This window comes from Oryctolagus cuniculus, chromosome 16, assembly GCF_051225735.1.
Source record: "Oryctolagus cuniculus isolate XC-2025 breed Fujian yellow rabbit chromosome 16, ASM5122573v1, whole genome shotgun sequence".
NCBI classification, from domain to species: domain Eukaryota; kingdom Metazoa; phylum Chordata; class Mammalia; order Lagomorpha; family Leporidae; genus Oryctolagus; species Oryctolagus cuniculus.
Window position 1 is genome coordinate 17,181,888 of NC_142882.1, and position 23,621 is coordinate 17,205,508.

Genomic DNA, 23,621 nt, shown 5'->3' on the forward strand with positions numbered 1-23,621 from the left:
TGACAATGGAGATTCTCAGGGTACTGAAAACCTGCCCTACATCACAGAAATCATCAGTGGAGCAGGCAGGAGTCAAAATGACATTGAAAGTCTCTGGATCCAATTTATCAAAGACCCCCATTTTCTCCCAAACATCAGAGAGCGTTAGAGCACCAGAGATCCAAACCACAGGGTCTACAAGGTCCTTTACAATCCTTCCCAGTCTGCAGTAGAAATGGGACCCAAGACCCCAATCTTGTCTCTCTTTTGAGATCAAGTGAGGTGATTACAAGAGTTGGGAAGAAAGTAGATGACTGAAGTGAAATCTTGGAGTGGTGGAGTGTGGGGTGCAGTGGAGAGAGAGAGAGACTCTGATCCCAAATCTGCTCTCTCTGTGAGCTCAGTCACCTTGTCCCACTGCTGCCTGCTATGATCTCCCAAGAAACCCCAAAGACAGAGCACGGTGAGCAGGATTGTCAGCCTGGAGTGACAGGAAAGAGAGTAAAGGCTGGGTTGTCGGGGGAGACTGGGCATGCTCATGTCTGCAGTCAGACAACCTGACTCAGTTGTGGTTTCACCCATTTCCATCTCACAGCCTAGTACAAGTTACACAAAAATGATGTGCTCCTCTCCACTTCTGTAAAATAAAAATAGCGTCTGCAACATAACGTGGGAGATTACATAGATGAGAAGAAGTACGTTGAATAGGACACAGAATTCAGAGCCTGGCCCATAGGAAGCCCTCAGTAAGGTTGGAGACTTTATGGTTACTGCATCCTCTTTTTCCTCCTCATCCCCTTCATGATCATGTGTGAGTGCTCAGGAGTTCAGACACTCATTTGCTCCTCTATCAAGAAGAAAAGTCTAGTGAGAAGAAACCAGCAAGAGCTGCATCCAAGTGCATAAGAGAGCTCATTGCATGTGCACAACAAGGCACTCCCTGCCCCAGAAGCAGTATGGCAGAGAGAAAATCTTCAACTCCTAACTTTTCTTGTGGAAGAGAAAGAGCAGGTGGAATGTTCAAAATTCTGTCTCCTCAGAAAGCCCTAGGAAGGAGTCGATATCTGGCCTGACTTGGACACTTGCCATAATGACAGTGCTATGTGGGGAACAGAGAACAAGGGAGGGTACCTCAGAACAACCCCCAGAGGAACTGCAGTGTGACAGGCAGACACCAACTGGAGGAGGAAATGATGCACTCTTGAGGACAATGGCAAAGCTCTCTAACTGTAAAACCACACACACACAAGCTCAGAGATGATGCCTCCCCAGAAAAGGCTTGAGGGTTCCCCAGAATGTCCAACATGTCTACCAGTAAAGGACTTTCCCTTCATGAAGCCAATAAGGACTGGAAGAGCCTCATTTTTCTTTTTTTTTTTTTGAAAGATTTATTTTATTTGAAAGAGTGACAGAGGAGACACAGAGAAAGAGGTCTTCAATCCACTGGTTTACTCCCCGATTGGTTGCACTGGCCAGAGCTGGCCCAATCCGATGCCAGGAGCCAGGAGCTCTTCCAGGTCTCCCACATGTGTGACTTGGGCCATCTTCTGTTTTTCCAAGCCATAGCAGAAAGCTGGATCAGAAGTGGAGCAGCCAGGACTTGAACCAGTACCCATATGGGATGCTGGCACTGCAGGCAGTGGCTTTACCCATTATGCCACAGAGCCAGCCCCTTTTGAGATTTCTAAGATTCCAGTCTCAGCAGAAAAGCAATGCATAGAAACAAATAAGGCATGAAGGAACAAATTTTATCTGCAGAAATGAACCACCTGCCCTTTTTTAAAGAAATGGAGACATTTGATTATCCCACAGCAAGTTCAAAATAACCATCTTAAAGATTGTCAATATGTTAACAGATAACACAGACAAATGAGTAAAACAAAGTATGAACAAAATGATAGAGAGATGTAACTAAAAAGAAGAAACAAATACTGGAGATAAAGAATAAAATAACTAAATCGGAATAAAAATACAGTGTTCGACAGCAGACTGTATAAAGGAGAAGAAAGACTCAGGCATTTTTTGTAACCATCCAAATTATCTTTACTGACAGTTATACCTTTAAACTATTTATTTCAGAATAGATTTAAATTTACAAAACAAATCATGAGGTAGAATTACACGGCATGCTCATATGCCCCTCACTCCTTTTCCTTTATTAACATCTCATATTAATTGCTTTGTCACAATTATTGAATCATACCAAGCTTCCCCTGTTTTTAACTCCAAAAAGTGTTTAGTCTTTACAATCACTACTAGATTCAACTAATCAAAACTTTGTCTTCAGATTGAGTTGGGTTTTTTTTCAACTATTAAGTCATAAGAAAGAGGAAAAAACAATGAAGAGAAGTAAAAGAGTCAGAGATTTAAGGGATACTATAAGCGGACCAGCGTATGTGGTCTGGGAGGACTAACACCAAAACAAATTATAATCAAACTGTCCAAAGTCACACAAAGAAATAAAATCCTGAAACAGTGAGAGAAAAGCAGCTCATCACCTACAATGAAGCTCCTAAAAAAATTGTTGCCGGTTTTCATCATACACTTAGAATCCTTAGAAATTCTCTTCTCAGTCCTCATACACTTGAAGAAATCAGAGTCTCAGGTGGAGAAGATCAGGCCTGAGTATTGCTAAAGCCCCCTGGTGTTCCCTAAAAATGAGCAGCTCTACACCTTCTCACAGATAAGGTAGGGTGATGCTCATGTGTCTAAGAGTACATATGAATTTTGGAAAATATGGAAACTGTAAAAACACAAAAAGAGGGGCTGGCATTGTGGCATAGCAGATCAAGCCACCGCTTGCAGTGCCAGCATCCCATATTGGCACCAGTTCCAGTCCCAGCTGCTCCACTTCCAATGAATCTCTCTGCTATGGCCTGGGAAAGCAATGGAAGATGCCCCAAGTACTTGGGCCCTGCACCCATGTGGGAGATCTGGAAGAAGCTCCTGGCTCCTGATTTTGGATCAGTGCATCTCTGGCCATTGCAGCCAACTGGGGAGTGAACTGGTGGATGGAATACGCCCCCTCTCTCTCTGCCTCTCCTCTCTCTCTCTAGCACTGACTTTCAAGTAAATAAATCTTTAAAAAAAAAAAAAGAAGGCAACACTGGCATTCTGTATGGGCGCCAGTTCTGGTCTTTGTTGCTCCTCTTCCAATCCAGCTCTCTGCTATGGCCTGGGAAAGCAGTGGACGATGGCCCAAGTGCTTGGGCCCTGCACACACATGGGAGACCGGGAGGAAGCACCTGGCTCCTGGCTTCGGATCAGTGCATCTCCGGCCATAACGGCCATTTGGGGAGTGAACCAATGGAAGGAAGACCTTTCTGTCTCTCTCTTTCTCAATGTCTGTAACTATGACTGTCAAATAAATAAAGACTTTTTCATCTGTCTAGGATGTCTGCATCACCAATAGGAACCTACAGAAAGCTCCATAGTATCATAGGATTAAGACATGCGGTGGTTAACATGAACAGAAATTCTATAATGCTCCCCACCAAAAAGACTAAAAGGGCCACTTTAAGGCACAATAATGGAGAGAAAAGAGCCTCAAACACCATGGAATGAGAGAGGTGAGATTTGTAGTTCTAGTACTCAGTTTTGCTGCTTTTCCAACCAGCACTCCAAATGCATAGCACAGAGACTGTGTTGCTGAGGAGCCTCCATATGGCCCTCTTGATGTCCCTGTTCCTCAGGCTGTAGATAAAGGGGTTGAGCATGGGGGTGACCAGAGTGTACACAACTGAAGCCCAGGCACCCTGCTGTGGAGAAAGTGAGAAGGTTGAACTGAGATAGACGCCTAGGCCTGCTCCATAAAATAAACAAACAACTGTCAAATGAGAGCCACAGGTAGAGAAGGCTTTGTACTTCCCACCTGGTGATGGGACCCTCAGAATGGAGGAAACGATTTTATAATAAGAGAAGAAGAGTGCTGACATAGGGAGAAAAGCATATACAACACCAACAAAACATACGAATATGTCATGGGTGATCGTGTCAAGGCAGGTGAGGTTGAGAAGCTGAGAAGGGTCACAGAAGAAACTGGAAATGTCAACATCCTTGAAGCAGGTAACTTGCAAGACCATCAAACTGTGCAACAGGGAATGCAAAAGACTAGCCACAACTGACACTAAAACTAAGAAACCACAGCGGTGGGGGTTCATGATGACCTGGTAATGAAGAGGGTGGCAGATGGCGACAAACCTGTCATAGGCCATCACTGTCAGAAGCAAATCATCCATGCATCCAAAGGTGATGGAGAAAGACATCTGTGTAAGGCAGCCCACATAAGAGATAACTGTGCTGTGAGTGTGGACATCCACAATCACCTTGGGAACCGTGGTGGAGGTGAGACCCACATCAGCCAAGGACAGGTTGCAGAGGAAGAAGTACATGGGGGTGTGGAGGTGGGAGTCTGAGGTGACAGCCAGGATGATGAGCAGATTCCCAAGCAATGTGACCAGGTACATGAATAGGAACAGCACAAAAATGAGAGGCTGTAGGTCTGGATCCTCTGAGAATCCCAAGAGATGGAATTCTGAGACACGTGTAAGATTTTGTGTTTCAATATAACCTGCATTCCTTCTGGAAAAGAAAATAGTGTTGGTAAAAGGAAACTGATAAACAGGCTTCCAGCACTCTGTATATGTTTTCAACTCAACTAGTCATGGTTGTTGTTCAAGAATAACTCTAAGGTTTAAACAGTAAATGGAATTAAAATGTTACCTGGTACTATTCAATTTTGAAATTCATAATTTTTATGTTGTGTTTTCCACCCTTATTCACACTGGTGAGCATGCAACTTCTTGTAGTCTTCTCAACCATGACACTCAGGCTTCTTAGGGTGCTTTCATTATTGGTTTCCATGTTACTCACCTCCTTCCATGCACATCTACTTTAGAGACACTCAAATGAAAAATTTTGGAAAACCATAAACATTAGAAGGACTCAGTCCATGATCACAGTCAATTGTAACCTATTATTTGAATTTACTTTTAGTTTTTTACTTTTTAGCAGTTTTAATTTAGTTCACAGATACAATATAATGATATTCACTCTTCATTTCCTCCCTCACTTTTTTCTTTCCTTTTTGAGATAAATATATTTTTAATCTACATTATGTTCTATAGTTTTAATGATCAGTGATTAACATTTACTGTCTATGTGTGAAATGGTCATCTTTCTATTCAATTACTATTTATAGCACTTGCCTATATTGCTGTTAAACTAGGGTCTTTTAGCTTTTCTACTTGATAAATTTTCTTTTGGTGCAGCACCTTTGCTTTTAAAAAGGAAGAATAAAAAGTGTCTGTCCCTATTTAGAAAAACATTCTTGCTAACAGTGTGCTATGTACCTTATTTTCTTGTAACCAACAGTATAGTTTACTTGACTTGAAATAATTATAATACCCTTAATAGCTAGAACTGCATTATCTAATCACCAAATTAAAGTTGGGTATTCATAATCAGGAAGTATTGCTGGGTATCAGTTGCCCTCTAGGGTTTTATCATTCTTAGCTGTTCTGATTGCCTTCCTTTGTCGATGGAAGTAGTCACTCAATTATTGTGTGTCTGCTTGTTTTGAGAGGCAGAGACACAGACGGAAAGAGATTTGAGAGTTTTCCTCCACTGGTTCACTGCCCCAAATGACTACCATGGCTGTGACTTCTCCCATGCAGAAGCTTTGAGACATGGAATTCAATCCAGGTCTCCCACACATGAGGCAGGAGCCCAAATATTTGATCATCACCACTACTACTTTTTTTTTTTTGACATAGTGGACAGTGAGAGAGAGAGACAGACAGAAACCACTACTTCTTATCATCTGTAGTAGCAGGAAGCTGGAGTGAGAAGCCAGATCCAGGAATCCAACCCAGGCATGCCAGTGTGGGAGGTGGGCATCTTAACCACAATGCTATATACCCACCCCCATTTGTCTTTTAGCATAATTTAATATATAACTCCTTTCATTTGTTCTGTGGACTTCAAATCTTGATAAAATCAGTTTATCTGTGCACATAATCATGTAACATCAGTGAGCACAAGGTAACACTACTACACTAGGCACCTGACAATGAAATAAAATAATGAACTTTAAGAGCCACCTGAATTTTTCCAATTTTTTTAATATATACCCCTTATAAGATGTTTTTCTTTAAACTTGCTTAAAGTGTTTATTCTGTTTCCTTTCATGGCCTAGTCATTCTGCTTTATGGTTTTTCTGATCATAAGCCTTGCTTGTAGTTGAAGTGTGGAGATCAGGAAAGACCCAGCACCAGCTTTGTGTTCCCGTCATCCTATGTGGAATTCAAAGATTTTCATGATGCCCCTTCCTGATAGTTGGATTACGGTTCTCTAACTTCAGCTGCCTAAAGGCAATGCTAATTCATTCCTTGGTATTGGAACCCAAGACCCCAACTGTCAGCCTCTTTCTCAGATTAAGTGAGTGATTTCAAGATTTGGGGACAAAGTGGATGGCTGACATGAAATCTTGAAATGAGATTGAGAGATAGAGTCCCCAGAATGACCCTGTGATCTTTCTGTGATCTTTGCCTTTGAACTCAACCATACTTTACCTACTGCTGCCCACTGTGATCTATCAAGAAACCCCAAAGAGATCACAATGAACTGGGGTCCCTTCCTGGTGTGACAGCAAAGAGAAAGAGATGGCTGCTATGCAAGAGGGGAATACTGGACATGCTCCTTGTGTCTGCAGTCAGACTACCCACCTGTCTCAAACATGACTTCACCCATTTCTACCCCACAGCTTCACACAAGTTACACAAAAATGCAAGGTTCCTCACCTCTTCTGTATGATAAAATTATATGGGCAACGGAACATAATTTTATGTTGATGAAATGAAACAAGCTACTTAGAACCTAGGGTTCAGAGCCTGGAACTTAGGAAGCCCTCAATAAAGCTGTGTGATGTTAGGGTCATGACATCCTCCCCCTCCTCACCATCACCTTCATGACATTGCTGAGTGCTCAGGGGATAGTTTAGAGGTATGCACAGGCTGCTGTCATGAAGAGGCTGCCAGTGGGACTGAGAATCACTGTGGGAGGGAAAAATTCAAAATGAGAAATCTCAGACCCTGATGAGAACCAAGAACATAAACTGGCACAGGCCTCTGAGCTGAAACTGTCTATGGTTTCCCTCCCAGCTGTCTACCCCAGCTGTCCTGCTTGTCCTGATAATGAGGAAACAGTGTTCCTGACAGCCCCATCAACTTCCACTGTCTCCCTCAGCACTTACTGGGCTGTGCTGAGTCTGAGCAGAGGCATGACCAAGGATGATGGCTCCACTGCTGCTCTTCTGCCTGGAGTTCAAGGGAGCCTCAGGCTTTCGACTCAGGACAGGAAAGGAGACAGACTCAGTCTGGGGCTTCATGATGCAGACACTCACATGGGGAGGAGTGGCCATTATATTTCCACTACCACATCACGGTCTGGAGTTTCTGGCTCATTGCTTGAGCTGAGAGGACCTCGGGGGCTCAATTCACAGAGCTCCTAATTAGCCTGTAGGCCCATGTAGCCCAGTCTCTGATGACTTGCTGATGCAAATAGGAGAGAAATAGAAAATTGCACCTGTAATGTTCTCCAAGGACTGCTCACCTCTGCTTCTTGCTGCTGAATTCCAAGATGCAGAATCTTTACATAGAATTCAGACTTCTGTTCTCCATGTTTACAAATCCCAATGTGATTCTTTGAGTTCATTGCAGCAGTATGAAAAGCATGGAGAATTCCATTTTCTTTTTTTTCTTTGACAGATTGATTTTAATTACTTTAAAATTTACTCAGGTGTAGGATGGTTGAATCATATAGTAGTGCTTTCATTTTTTGAAGAGCTTCCACACTGTTTTCCATAATGTCTATACTAATTTACATTTCTAACTATAGTATATGGGAGCCCATATCTTCTATCTTTTAGCTTTTTAAGAAGAGCCATTCTAATGGGATGATATCTCATCCCATTGTGCTTTTTTTAACTTTTATTTAATGAATATAAATTTCCAAAGTACAGCTTATGGTTTAAAACGGCTTTCCCCCCCATAACTTCCCTCCCACCTGCAACCCTCCCCTTTCCTGCACCCTCTCCCATTCCATTCACATCAAGATTCATTTTCACTTCTCTTTATATACAGATCAGTCTAGCATATATTAAGATTTCAAAAGTTTGCACCCACATAGAAATACAAAGTGAAAAATACTGTTTGAGTACTAGTTATAGCATTAAATCACAGTGTACAGCACATTAAGGACAGCTATCCTACATGAGGAGTAAGGGCACAGTGACTCCTGTTGGTGACTTAACAAATTGACACAATTGACACTCTTGTTTATGGCATCAGTAATCACCCTAGGCTCTTGTCATGAGTTGCCAAGGCTATGGAAGCCTTTTGAGTTCACCGACTCTGATCATATTTAGACAAGGTCATAGTCAGAGTGGAAGTTTTCTCCTTCCTTCAGAGAAAGGAACCTCCTTCTTTGAAGACCTGTTCTTTCCACTGGGATCTCACTTACGGAGATCTTTCATTTAGGTCATTTTTTTGCCAGAGTTCTTGGCTTTCCATGCCTGAAATACTCTCATGGGCTTTTCAGCTGGATCTGAATGTCTTAAGGGCTGGTTCTGAGGCCAGAGTGCTGTTTAGGACATCCGTCATTATATGAGTCTGCTGAGTATCCCGCTTCCCATGTTGGATCATTCTCTCCCTTTTTGATTCCTTCAGCTAGTATTTGCAGACACTAGTCTTCTTTACGTTATCCCTTTCGCTCTTAGTCCTATCATTATGATCAATTGTGAACAGAAATTGATCACTTGGACTAGTGAGATGGCATTGGTACATGCCACCTTGATGGGATTGAATTGGAATCCCCTGGTATGTTTCTAACTCTACCATTTTGGGCAAGTCAGCTTGAGCATGTCCCAAATTGTACATCCCTTCCCTCTCCATTCCCACTCTTATATTTAACAGGGATCACTTTTCAGTTAATTTTCAACACTTAAGAATAACTGTGTATTAATTACAGAATTAACCAAATAGTATTAAGTAGAACAGACAAAAAAAATACTAAGAGGGATAACGTATTAAGTTGTTCTTCAACAGTCAGGGCAAGGGCTGCTCAAGTCACCGTTTCTCATAGTGTCCATTTCACTTCAACAGGTTTCCTTTTTGGTAGTCGGTTAGTTGTCACCAATCAGGGGGAGCATATGATATTTGTCCCTTTGAGACTGGCTTGTTTCACTCAGCATAATATTTTCCAGATTCCTCCATTTTGTTGCAAATGACCGGATTTCATTGTTTTTTACTGCTGTATAGTATTCTATAGAGTACATGTCCCATAATTTCTTTATCCAGTCTACTGTTGATGGGCATTTAGGTTGATTCCAGGTCTTAGATATTGTGAATTGAGCTACATAAACATTAAGGTGCAGACAGCTTCTTTGTTTGCCAATTGAATTTCCTTTGGGTAAATTCCAAGGAGTGGGATGGCTGAGTTGAACGGTAGGGTTATATTCAGGTTTCTGAGGCATCTCCAGACTGACTTCCATAGTGGCTTGACCAGTTTGCATTCCCACCAACAGTGGGTTAGTGTCCCTTTTCCCCACATCCTCCCCAGCATCTGTTGTTTTTAGATTTCTGAATGTCAGCCATTCTAACTGGGGTGAGGTGAAACCTCATTGTGGTTTTGATTTGCATTTCCCTGATTGCTAGTGATCCTGAACATTTTTTCATTTGTCTGTTGGCCATTTGGATTTCCTCTTTTGAAAAATGTCTATTGAGGTCCTTGGCCCATCTCTTAAGTGGGATGTTTATTTTGTTGTTGTGGAGTTTCTTGATCTCTTTGTAGATTCTGGTTATCAACGCTTTATCTGTTGCATAGTTTGCAAATATTTTTTCCCATTCTGTCAGTTGTATCTTCACTCTCCTGACTGTTTCTTTTGAAGTACAGAAACTTCTCAATTTGATGCAATCCCAATAGTTAATTTTGGCTTTGACTGCCTGTGTCTCCCGGGTCTTTTCCAGGAATTCTTTCCTGGTGCCAACATCTTGAAGGGTTTCTCCAATGTTCTCTAATAATTTGATGGTGTCGGGTCATAGATTTCGGTCTTTAATCCATGTTGAGTGGATTTTTGTGTAACGTGTAAGGTAGAGTCTTGCTTCATGCTTCTGCATGTGGAAATCCAGTTTTCCCAGCACCATTTATTGAGTACACTGTCCTTACTCCAGGAAAAGGTTTTAGATCCTTGATCAAATATAGATGACTGTAGATGTTTGGGTTGATTTCTGGTGTTTCAATTCTGTTCCATTGGTCTATCCATCTGTTTCTGTACCAGAACCATGTATGAAAACCATTCTGTTTTGATTGCCACTGCCCTGTAGTATGTCCTGAAATCTGGTATTGTGATGCCTCCAGCTTTGTTTTTGTTGTACTAGATTGCTTTAGCTATTCGAGGTCTCCTGTGTCTCCATATGAATTTCAGCATCATTTTTTCCAGATCTGAGAAGAATGTCTTTGGTATCTTGATTGGTATTGCATTGCATCTATAAATGGCTTTTGGGAGAATGGACATTTTGATAATGTTGATTCTTCCAATCCATGAGCATGGAAGATTTTTCCATTTTTTGGTATCTTCTTCTATTTCTTAATTTAAGATTTTGTAATTCTCATCATAGAGATCTTTAACATCCTTGGTTGTCGCTCCCCCTCTTCGCGGAGGAACAACACTAGACCCTGCACTGTTCTTTGGTCTGCTCGGCCCTTCCCGGGTTTGCTGCTGGTCCTTCCCAGGTTGGCTGCTGATCCTTCCACCTCCGTGGAAGGGTGGCTCCCCCTGCCACTTTCCCCACTTCCGCGGGGGAGGGACACCACCAGCCAGCCAGCTCTCTCGGGGGCTGCTCAGATGTTATCTGGATGTTCCTGGTGCATGTTGTCTCTCTCCTCCTTTACAGTCCTCTTCCACCAATCCCAATTCTGCTACCCACATGCCGAGTACGCTGCTCTCCTCCAATCAGGATCAGGATCAGCTCCTGCAGGTTATTGGTCGAACTGGAGGCAGCTGTGTAGAAGTTGTTTGCTCCCTTTCAGCGCCATATGGTGGGAGAGCAGATGCATAGAATAAGTCTTAATTCCAGTAACTTAGTCTAGTCCGAGTTGCTCCCCACTTTTGGTTAAGTTTATTCCAAGGTATTTGATTGTTTTTGTAGCTATTGTGAATGGGATTGATCTTAGAAGTTCTTTCTCAGCTGTGGCATTTTCTGTGTATACAAAGGCTGTTGATTTTTGTGCATTGATTTTATATCCTGCTACTTTGCCAAAATCTTCTATGAGTTCCAATAGTCTCTTAGTAGAGTTCTTTGGATCCCCTAAATAAAGAATCATATCATCTGCAAAGAGGGATAGTTTGACTTCTTCCTTCTCAATTTGTATTCCTTTAATTTCTTTTTCTTGCCTGATGGCTCTGGCTAAAACTCCAGAACTATGTTGAATAGCAGCGGTGAGAGTGGGCATCCCTGTCTGGTGCCAGATCTCAGTGGAAATGCTTCCAACTTTTCCCCATTCAATAGGATGCTGGCCGTGGGTTTTTCATAAATTGCTTTGATAGTATTGAGGAATGTTCCTTTTATATCCAGTTTACTTAGAGTTTTCATCATGAAAGGGTGTTGAATTTTATCGAATTCTTTCTCTGCATCTATTGAGATAATCATATGTTTTTTCTTCGGCCGTCTATTACTGTGGTGTATCACATTGATTGATTTGTGAATATTGAACCATCCCTGCATACCAGGGATAAATCCCACTTGGTCTGGGTGGATGATTTTTGTGATGTGTTGTTGTATTCTATTGGCAATAATTTTATTGAGGATTTTTGTGTCTATGTTCATCAGGGATATTGGTCTGTAATTCTCTTTCAGTGCTGCATCTTTCTCTGGCTTAGGGATTAAGGTGATGCTGGCTTCATAGAAAGAATTTGGGAGGATTCCATCTTTTTACATTGTTCTGAATAGTTTCAGAAGAAATGGAGTTACTTCTTCTTTAAATGTCTGGTAGAATTCAGCAATGAATCCATCTGGTCCTGGGCTTTTCTTTGTTGGGAGGGCCTTTATTACTTTTTCAATTTCTGTCTCAGTTATGGGTCTATTTAGGTTTTCTATGTCTTTCTGGTTCAATTTAGGTAGATTGCAGGTGTCAAGGCATCTATCCATTTCTGATAGATTTTCCTGTTTGCTGGCATAAAACTCTTTGTAGTAATTTCTGATGATTCTTTTTATTTCTGTGGTGTCTGTTGTTATGTTTCCTTTTTCATCTCAGATTTTATTGATTTTGGTCTTTTCTGTTTTTAGTTAGTTGAGCCAATGGTGTGTCAATTTTATTCATTTTTTCAAAAAACCAGCTCTTCACTTGGCTGATTTTTACTAGGTTTTTTTTTTTTTGGATTAAATCCTGTTGATTTCTTCTCTGATTTTAATTATTTCTCTTCTCCTACTAGATTTGGGTCTGGTTTGCTGCAGTTTTTCTAGATCCTTGAGATGAATTGAAAGCTCATTTATTTGGTGCCTTTCCAATTTCTTGATGTAGGCACCTATTGCTATAAACTTGCCTCTCAATACTGCCTTTGCCATATCCCATAAGTGTTGATACATTGTGTTGTTATCCTCATTTACTTCCAGAAAGTTTCTGATTTGTCTTTTGATTTCTTGAATGACCCAGTGTTCATTCAGGAGTATGTTGTTCAGTCTCCATGTGTTTGCATACTCTCTAGGGATTCCTGAGTTCCTAATTTCCACCTTCATTCCACTGTGGTCCCAGAAGCTGCATGGTATGATTCTAATTCTTTTAAATTTGCTGAGACTTGCTTTATGGCCTAGTATGTGGTCAATCCTAGAGAAATTTCCATCCACTGCTGAGAAGAATGTAAAATCTTTAGATGTAGGATTGAAAGTTCTGTAGGTATCTGTTAGATCCATTTGGGCAATAGTGTCGATTAAATCTGCTGTTTCCTTGTTGAACTTCTGTCTGGATGATCTGTCTATTTCTGAGAGTGGAGTATTGAAGTCCCCCACTACTATTGTATTGGAATCTAAGTCTCCCTTTAAGTCCCTTAACATATCTTTTAAATAAACCAGTGCCCTGTAATTAGGTGCATATACATTTATAATAGTTACATCTTCCTGTTGAATTGAACCCTTAATCATTATATAGTACCCCTCTTTGTTTCTCTTAACAGTTTTTGTGTTGAAGTTTATTTTGTCTGATATTAATATGGCTACACCTGCTTTTTTGGGGGGGTCAGTTGGCATGGCATATCTTTTTCGAACCTTTCACTTTCAGTCTGCATGCATCTTTGTTGGAAAGATGTGTTTCTTGTAGGCAGCAAATAGATGGGTTTTGTTCCTTAATCCATTCAGCCAGTCTGTGCCTATTATTGTAGATTTGAGTCCATTAACGTTCAATGTGACTATTGATAAGTAGTGACCTGCCCTGCCATTTTCCCAAAGATATTTTATAGTATATGCTTTGAGTTTCCTATGATCTTTTACTGGTAGGTTTTCTTTCTTTACCTTCTTTCATATTGATGGCCATGTTTCTGTGTTTCCAAGTGTAACACATCTTTAAGCATCTTTTGCAGGGCCAGACGAGTGGCGACAAATTCTTTCAATTTCTGTTTGCTATGAAAGGTCTTTATTTCACCTTCATTCATAAATGAAGCTTTGCAGGATATAATATTCTGGGCTGGCAGTTTTTCTTTCTTAGCACGTGGGCTATGTCTTGCCATTCCCTCCTAGCCTGTAGGGTTTCTGATGAGAAGTCTTCTGTGAGTATAATTGGAGATCCTTTGAAAGTAATCTGACATTTCTCTCTTGCACAATTTAGGAACTTTTCTTTATGTTTCACTATGGTAAGTTTAATTACAACATGTCATGGTGAGGATCTCTTTTGGTCATGTTTACTAGTGGTTCTATGACCTCCCTGTACTAGGATGTCTCTGCCCTTCTCCAAACCCAGAAAGTTCTCTGCTAGTATCTCAATAAAAAGGCCTTCTAATCCTTTCTCTCTCTCCGTGCCTTCAGGAACTCCTAGAACCCGAATGTTGGGTTTTTTAATACTATCCTCTAGATTCCCAACAATATTTTTTAGATTTCTAATTTCCTCTTCTTTTCTTTGGTTTGACTGTATGCTTTCCTGTGCTCTGTCTTCTAAGTCTGATCTGATGGCAGGAGCTAGGTGCTTATCCTGGTCTCCCATGCGGTGAAGGGCCGAAGCACTTGGGCCATCCTCCACTGCACTCCCTGGCCACAGCAGAGAGCTGGCCTGGAAGAGGGGCAACCAGGACAGAATCTGACACCCCGACTGGGACTAGAACCCGGTGTGACGGCGCCGCAAGGGGGAGGATTAGCCTAGTGAGCTGCAGCGCCGGCCACTTTGTCACAATTATTGATCCACACCCAGCTTCTTTTATTTTTTATGTAAAACCATTTTATTGCTTGATACCTCCCAGCCTCTGGTTATGTATGAAAAATGTATAAAAATCTAAAATATGCCTCATTAAAAAGACCAAAAGAAACAATAACCAGACACAAAATCTGCAGAGCACCAGCCTCACACATCAAGTATGGAGAAAAGTGAGATTTGTAGGTCTAGATGCTTCATTTTGCTGCAGTTCCCACCAAGAGTCCAGATGCGTGGCACAAGGACTGAGGTGAGCCTGTTTTTCTGAGGAGCCTCCACAGGGCCCTCTTGATGTCCCTGTTCCTCAGGCTGTAGATAAAAGAGTTGAGCATGTGGGAGACCAGAGTGTATACCACTGAGGCCAAGGCACCCTTTCCAGGAGACACTGAGAAAGCTGAACTGAAATACATCCCAATGGCTGTTCCATAAAATAAGCAAATGACTGACAGGTGAGAGCCACAGGTGGAGAAGGCTCTTTACCTCCCACCTGGTGATGGGACTCTCAGAATGGAAGAAACAATTTTATAGTAAGAGAAGAGGATCCCTGAGATCGGGAAAAAACCATATATGATGCCAAAAAGATACCTGACTATGTCATTGGTGAAGGAGTCAGAGCAGGCAAGACTGAGAAGTTGAGAAGGGTCACAGATGAAATTAGAAATTTCAACATCCTTGAAGCAGGTAACTTGCAAGACCATCAAACTGTGCAGCAGGGAATCCAAAAGGCTGAACACAAAAGACACTGAAACTAAGAAGCCACAGTGGCAGGGGTTCATGATTACCTGGAAATGCAGGGGGTGACAGATGGCATCAAACCAGTCATAAGCCATCACTGTCAGAAGCAAATAATCCATGCACCCAAAGATAATAAAGAGAGACATCTGTGTCAGGCAGCCCATGTAGGAAATGACTGTGCTGTGAGTGCGGATGTCCACAATCATCTTGGGAACCGTGGTGGAGGTGAAACCCACATCAGCAAAGGAGAGGTTGCAGAGGAAGAAGTACATGGGTGTGTGGAGGTGGGAGTCTGAGATGATGACCAGGGTGATGAGCAGGTTCCTGAGCACCATGACCAGATACATGGACAGGACCAGCACAAAGAGGAAGGGCTGCAGTGCTGGATCTCTGAAAAGCCCATGAGATGGAATTCTGTGACATGTGTGATATTTTGTGTTTCAATGTACCCTGGAATCCTACTAAAAAAAAAGTTGGTAAAAGGAAGCACACAACAGGCAATCAGCACAGGCACATATTTCAGTTCAACCAGTTATGTGTATATCACATGATTTTACTCTAATGTTCTTAGAACAATTGAACTAAAGAGAAAAATTTTGGTGCAATACAATTTTTTAAAAGATTTATTTGTTTATTCAAAAGGCAAAGTTATAGAGAAGCAGAGGCAGAGAGAAAAAAAAAAGAGAGAGGTCTTCCATCCACCAGTTCCTCCCCAGATGTCTACAAGGGCCGGAGCTGCCTCAATCCAAAGTCAGGAGCCTAGAGCTTTTTCTGGGTCTCTCATGCGGGTGCAGGGGTCCAAGCACTTGGGCCATCTTCTACTGCTTTCCCAGGCCATAGCAGAGAGCTGGATCAGAAGTGGAATAGCCAGAACTCAAACCAGCTCACATATGGGATGCCAGCACTGCAGGCAGTGGCTTTTACCTGCTACACTGCAGGATTCAGGCAATGCTGTGCTAAATGCCCACCCCTGGGTGCAGAATTCTAAATGTCTAAAAGCACAGGCTGATATTTACACTTATGTGATCTTGAACACTTTAAGTGTTAACATCTGTACACAATAAGGTTATGCAATGACCGGGCTACCTTTCAGCTGAACCCCCATCAAATTGTCATGCTCTCAGATTCTCCTGCAGGATACTGTCTCTGTGTTTGTATTGATAGATTTTCCACTCATACTGATTCATGATGTATCTATCCACAGCCAACTAGTCCAAAGAGGAGATCCTGGTTTCTCTTTATCCACCAGAATCTCCCAACATCAAAACAGGCTGTAGCCATTTTGCAGCAAAGTTCACAAGTGATTCCAGTAATGTATGATTTTTGTGCATCATGTAGTGTTCATTTTGCTCCAGAATGTATTTTCTTTATATTTTTAATGAGTGTCATCAATTCATTAGTGGTTAATAAAATATGATGTTGGCCATGGTGATATCATTAAGACAAAGGAATAGGAAGTCAGTCCAAGGTCTTCATTTCACCCACAGAGTCCTGACTTAACAACATCCATGGACCAAATTCTCTGTAAGAGCTCCACAAGCCGGTTAAGGCTTTACATCAAGCCCAGAGGAGCATAAAGCCAAAAGGAGCTACCTCATGGTGAATGGCAGCATTCTTTGTGTTTGTCAGCCAAGGCCCTGCCAGTGCCAGAAACACCATCTCAGGATAAGCAGAAACACCCCAACTCCTAGCATCTGTCTTGGAAGGGAAAGAGAAGATGTGTTGTCCTCTCAGGGGCTACCTGAGGAAGCGCATTATACCTTGCCTGACTTGGAGTTCTAATGGAAATGGCAGTGGCCTATGGGTACCAGATTAGGAGCCACTGAGACCTATGGAAACACCTAGTTATCCTCCCAGAGGAACTTCAGTACCAGAAGCAAGACACCAGGCAGAGATGAAGATGTGCTCTTGACAACAACTATAAACTCACACACAGCCCAGAGAAGATGCCTCCCAGCAAAGGTTTGAGAGTCCCCAACAATCTCCGTGAAGGTCTTTCCCCATATGAATCCAGTCCAGAAAACTTGGGGGAAGAAGTTTTCCCCAATGATCACATCTAACCAGAGAACAAAAGGAATGCATAGAAACTGGGAAATATGACCCAAAGGAACAAATGCTTCAGCAGAAATAAGTTACTAAACCCTCTTTAAAGATATGGAGAAGGGCCGGCATCATGGCGCCCTAGGTTAATCCTCTGCCTATGGCACTGGCATCCCATAAGGGCGCCGGTTCTAGTCCCAGTTGCCCCTCTTCCGATCCAGCTCTCAGCTGTGGCCTTGGATAACAGTAGAAGATGGCCCAAGTGCTTGGGCCCCTGCACCTGCATGGGAGACAAGGAAATAAGCACCTGTCTCCTGGCTTCAGATCGGTGCAGCTCCAGCCATTGCAGCCATGTGGGGAATGAACCAACGGAAGGAAGACCTCTCTCTCTCTCACTGTCTGTAATTCTACTTGTCAAATAAATAAAATCTTTTTAAAAAATAAAGATTGGAAGTATTTGATTTTTAAACAACAAATTCAAAATAATCATCTCAAAGACTGTCAGCTAGCTAAAAGATGACACAAAGAGTACAACTGTGCAACCAGAAAAAAAAGGAATAAATGAAAATAAAGGTAACAAACTGTAAAAAAAAATAAATTTTGGGGATAAATAATATAAGAACTAAATTGGAACATTCTATAGAATGTTCAGGTACAAAAAAGAATCAGTGAACTTTTGGACTTTTCCAATAATTTATTTACTAACAGTTATATCATCATTTTTTAACACTTTGTGTCAGAATAGTTTTAAATATACAAAAATTTGTGAGGTAGTAAAACAGAGTCCACATATACCCCTCATCCTATGTCCCCTATTACATCACATAGTAATATCTTTGTTACAGTTAACTACACCCATCTTCCCCAATTATTATAAAGACTATTTATTTATTTATTTGAAAGAGTTAACAGAAAGAGGAACAAAAAGAGAGAGGCAGAAAGAGAGAGAGAGCTTCCATTCACTGGTTGGCTTCCCAAATGGCTGCAATGGCTGGAGCTGGGACAGGCCAAAGCCAGGATTCAGTAGCTTTTTTCAGATCTCCCATACGGGCACTGGGGCCCAAGCACTTGGGCCCACCTCCACTGCTTTCCCAGGTGCATTAGGAGGGGGCTGGACTGGAAGCGGAGCAGCCAAGGCTGAAACTGGCACCCATGTGGGATGCCATTGTTGCAGGCAGCAGCTTTACTCACTGTGCCACAATGCTGGCCTTTTCCCCTATCTTTTCATCCCAAACACGTTCACTTATTCCATGACTCCCAACCTCCAGTAATCAATATTTTCGTGTTTAGATTCAGATTTTTTTTATTTGAAATTATCTAGTCACAGGAGCAAAAGAAAAATAATGAAGAAAAGTGAATAACACTAGAGGGATATATGGGATACCATAAGGAGATATGCCCTATATTCCATATGCCTTATTGAAATTACACAATAAGAATAAAGAAATGGAGTATGGTAGAGAGCCATTTTTAAGAAACAGTGACTCCTATTTGGAGCTTCCTACATTTCAAGAAGGAAGTCCATATACACATTATAAAAGCTCAGTTAACTCCAACTAAAATAAATCCAAAGAACTAACACTAAGCCAAATGATAATCAAAATATCCATGTTGCAGAAAAAAAAGAAATCCTGAAAGCAGCAAAGGAGAATTGACTTATCACATACAATGAAGCTCCTAAAACACTACAGACTTTTCAGAATATCTCTAGGGTACCTTAATAATTCTCGCCAAGGGCTGGAGTTGTGGCAAAGTGGGTTAAGCTGCTGCCGGCAGCCCTGGCATCCCATATGGATGCCAGTTCAAATCCTGGCTGCTCCACTTCTGTTCCAGCTCTATGCTAATGCACCTGGGAAAGCAAAGGAGGATGCCTCAAGTGCCTAGGCCCCTGCCACTCATGGGGGTGACCTAGAAGAAGCTCCTGAACCTGGCTTAGGGCTGGCCCAGTTCTGGCCATTGCAGCCTTTTGGGGAGTAAACAAGTAGATAAAAGATCTCCCTCTCTTTCTCTAACCATCCTGCCCCACAATGTGTGTGTATGTCTGCCTTCCAAATAAATCTCACTTCAGTCTTCACAGAAATTGAAAAAATCAGAATCTCTGGTGGCAGGACACAGAACCCTGGTGGTTCCCTAAAAAAGGAGCGGTGATAGGGGTCCACACTGAAAACCAGCACAAATAAGTTACATAGGATCAAAATGTGATGAAACGTGCAGAAGATTTATGGAAAAGACATAAGCTTCAAAAATGCATAAAGGGTTGTTCATTTGACCAGGATTCCTGGATCATCAATAATAAACCACAGAGGGTTCTGCAGAGGTAAAGTAGGATTCAGTCATGCAATGGTTAAGATGTATAAAAAATCTGTAATACTCTCCATTCAAAATGGCAAAAGAAGCAATATTCAGACACAAAATTTAGAGAGACGAGAGCCTCATACATCATGTGGTTAGAAGTGAGACTTCTACTTCCAGATGCTTAGTTTTGCTTCCTTTTTCAACCTGCAGTCCAAACCCATGGCACAAGGACAGAAAATAGGCTGTGTTGCTGAGGAGCTTCTGTATGGCTCTCTTCAAGTCCCTGTTCCTCAGGCCGTAGATAAAGGGGTTGAGCATGGGGATGACCAGAGTGTACACCACTGAAGCCCAGGCACCCTCCCCCGGAGAAAGTGAGAAAGTAGAACTGAGATAGACTCTAAGGCCTGTTCCATAAAATAAGCAAACGACTGACATGAGAGCCACAGGTAGAGAAGGCTTTGTACTTCCCACCTGCTGAGGGGATTCTTAGAATGGAGGACACAACGTTATAGTAAGAGAGGAGGATCCCTGTGATAGGGAGAAAACCATAGATGATGCCAACAAGATATCTGAATACATCATTGGTGAAGGAGTTGGAGGGAGTGAGGCTGAGAAGCTGAGTAGGCTCACAGAAGAAATTAGAAATTTCCAGTTTCTTGAGCAGGAATCCCTTAAGACCATCAAGTTCTGAAGAAGGGAATACAGAAGGCTGGCCCCAAAGGACACCAAAACTAAGAAGCCACAGCGGCTGAGATTCATGATGGCCTGGTAATGCAGGGGGTGGCAGATGGCGACTAACCAGTCATAGGCCATCACGGTCAGAAGCAAAGCATCCATGCATCCACAGATAACAGAGAGAGACATCTGTGTCCGGCAGCCCACATAGGAGATGGCTGTGCTGTGAGTGTGGATGTCCACAATCATCTTGGGAACCGTGGTGGAGGTGAAACCAACATCAGGCAAGGACAGGTTGCAGAGGAAGAAGTACATGGGGGAGTGGAGGTGGGAGTCTGTGCTGACAGCAAGGACGATGAGCAAGTTCCCAAGCACCATGACCAGGTACATGGACAGGAACAGCCCAAAGAGGAGGGGCTGCAGTTCTGTCATCTCTGAGGAGGCCATGAGATGGAATTCGGAGACACATGTGACATTTTGTATTTCAATATAACCTGGGAATCTTTGAAAAGAAAATAGCATTAGTATAGGAACAAATGGCTCATGGCCCATGCCTATATTTTCAACTCAACCCATTATGGGTATAGCACATGAGTAACTCTAAGGTTCTTAGAATAAATTGATTTTAGGGCTAACTCTGAGGCCAGAGTGCTATTTAGGACATCTGCCATTCTATGAGTCTGCTGAGTATCTCACTTCCCATGTTGGATCACTCTCCCCTTTATTTATTCTATCGGTTAGTGTTAGCAGGTACTAGACTTGTTTATGTGCTCCCTTTGACTCTTAGTCCTTTCATTATGAAAAATTGTGAACTGAAATTGATCACTTGGAATAGTGAGATGGCATTGGTACATGCCACCTTGATGGGATTGAATTGGAATCCCCTGATATGTTTCTAACTCTACCATTTGGGGCAAGTCAGCTTGAGCATGTCCCAAATTGTACATCTCTTCCCTCTCTTATTCCCACTCTTATGTTTAACAGGGATCATATTTCAGTTAATTTTCAACACTTAAGAATAACTGTGTATTAATTACAGAATTAAACCAGTCATATTAAGTAGAACAGACAAAAAAACTACTAAGAGGGATAATGTATTAAGTTGTTCATTAACAGTCAGGGCTATGAGCATAGGGAGATTACTGATGCCATAGACAGGAGTGTCAATTGGTAAAGTCAACAACAGGAGTCACTGTGCACTTACTCCTCATGTAGGATCTCTGTCCTTAATGAGCTGTGCATTGAGATTTAATGCTATAATGAGTACTCAAACAATATATTTCACTTTGTGTTTCTATGGGGGTGCAAACTGTTGAAATCTTTACGTAATGTATACTAAACTGATCTTCTGTAAAAAAAAAAAATTATCAATTCCCAACTTGACTCTCACTGGGATTAAACATGACAATAGGTCTGATCTGATTTCATCATCATTTAAAAAAATCATCTATTATTTTTCACTTTATGTTTCTGTGTGGGAGCAAACTGTTGAAATCCTTACTTAATGTATACTAAGCTGATCTTCTGTATATTAAGATAATCGAAAATGAATCTTGATGTGAATGAAAGGGGAGAGGGAGTGGAAAAGGGGAGGGTTGTGGGTGGGAGGGACGTTATGGGGGGAAGCCATTGTAACCCATAAGTCGTACTTTGGAAATTTATATTCATTAAATGAAAGTTAAAAAAAAAAGAATAAATTGATTTTAAAAATTTGGGGGGACAATACAATTTTGAAATTCTTAATCTTTTGAGGTGTGTTTTACATCTTTTTCAAGACCACCTCCTCTGTTTCACACTTGGAGACATACAACCTCTGCCATCTTCCTCCACAGTGACAGACTTAGTCTTCCTGGAGCTCCTTCTGATTGGTTTCTGGGCTCCTCTTCTCCATCTATGCACACCTACTTTAGACACTCACATGAGTTGAGCACTGTCTGTGATCACAACCAAATGCAACCAAGTCTTCTAACAGAATCGAATAGCAAGTGCATTTTCCCCCTGTAGGACAACATCATTCTAATTCAAGAAAATGAAGAGCAATCGAATATATCTTATTTTCTTCTCAGGCCATGATAAAAGCTCACTTGACTGAAAATATTTAAAAGTACTCTGTAAAGTTAGGACTGCATTATCTAGACTCTAAATTGCACTTGCTTTTCATGATTGGAAACTATTGTTTTGTGTCAGGGTTTCAGCATTCTTAGGTTTTCTGGTTTCTCTCCATTGTCTTTTTTGCTCTGAAAGGCTGACACACAGGGAGACTCCCCAGATGCCTGCGCTGTCTGTGGCAGACCAATGCAGAGACTGGGAGCTGGAACTCAATCCAGGTCTCCCACATGGGTAGCAGGGGCCTGACTGCTTGTGCTGTCACCTCTTCCTCTCACAGTCTGCACTGGCAGGAAGCCGAGTCACAGCCCAGAGCCAGGAATCCAACCCAGGTACCCCAGGTGGGAGGAGGACATCTTAATCACTCCTGTTTGTCTCTTTAAAGTCACCAAGTACATCCATCCTCATCATCAGTGGATGGCAGACGTTCATAAGTATGCTTTAATTAAATGCACATGACCATATGAAACCACTGACCACAAATGTTATATTAGTGTATTCTTACCTGTCCAATATGTAGAAATAATGAACTATTTAGAAATACCTGAATTTTTAAAATTTTATTCATGTTTTTATCTATCCCCTTTGCTCTCATGCTCTCATCTACCCTGTATGATCTGCTATGTGAGAGCTGTATCTTCCTCAAATATTGTTTCCATTTTTCCACTCTTTTCTATAGAGACATGGTAAGACTGCTTTATAGTTTTTATGATCATAAGTGCCCTTATTTAAGTTGAGATATTTGGTATCAGGGAAGGGCAAGGCCATTGGAGTCCCAAACTTCCTGTGCATAATTCAAATATTTTCATGTTATACCTTCTTGATTCATTGGTTGCAATTCTCTAATTCTGGCTGCCTCAAGGCAACTTGACTTTATTACATTAATAGTTCACACTGTGATTGAATCAAGAAAAGAAGTGTAAAACAAAGAATTCCAGAAAAGAATGTAAATGTACTTGAGCAGTTTCCTCATCTGTAAATGTGGAACAATAATTGTTCACATTGTAAGTCTGAGGGAAAGAAGCTTCTGTAAGTATTTTACTACATTCTTATTCATTTTTCATTTTATTTGAATCCGTGCTGCCTCAAGAGTGCATATGAGCAGGAATTGGATCAGAAGTGGAGTGGTCAAGACCTGAACCAGGTACTGTGACACCAGTTGCAAGCTTCCCCACCTGAGGCTTCATTCACTGCAGAAAAATACAAGCTCCTTGTGCCAGTACTGATTTAGGGATCCTTAAGTAGTTTTCTTTAAAATTTACCTGTGAAGTATTTTGGGGCTCATTGGAGTAGTATGCTATACCTACTGCGCCTGATATATACTAGTGTGAATTGATGTT

The 23,621-nt window shown here is 41.6% G+C and overlaps 1 protein-coding gene and 1 long non-coding RNA gene across 2 annotated transcripts in view; one reads left to right on the top strand and one right to left on the bottom strand.

Moving 5' to 3' along the window:
* LOC149121543 (uncharacterized) overlaps positions 1 to 23,417 on the top strand; it is a 110,158-nt gene extending 86,741 nt beyond the window's left edge. Inside the window, exon 3 of the long non-coding RNA XR_016223318.1 lies at positions 23,372 to 23,417. This is a non-coding gene — a long non-coding RNA (uncharacterized LOC149121543). The remainder of the gene's footprint in view (positions 1 to 23,371) is intronic.
* On the bottom strand, positions 3,564 to 6,168 carry LOC138845766 (olfactory receptor 7E178-like). Its single transcript, XM_089316278.1, has 2 exons — positions 6,141 to 6,168; positions 3,564 to 4,513 (listed from the first exon to the last, which is right to left on the bottom strand). Exons 1-2 carry the CDS (start codon positions 6,166 to 6,168, stop codon positions 3,564 to 3,566), a joined length of 978 nt encoding a protein of 325 aa, XP_089172404.1.
* Positions 23,418 to 23,621: the final 204 nt, after the last annotated feature.

What these genes read in the sequence shown, in the direction of transcription:
- LOC138845766 (XM_089316278.1), bottom strand. Translation starts at nt 6,168, where the DNA reads ATGAAAGGAAACAGAATAAACACTTTAA. An exon ending in AAACAGAATAAACACTTTAA is followed by an intron (nt 4,514 to 6,140) that starts GCAAGTTTAAAG and finishes CACGTGTCTCAG; the next exon opens with AATTCCATCTCTTGGGATTC.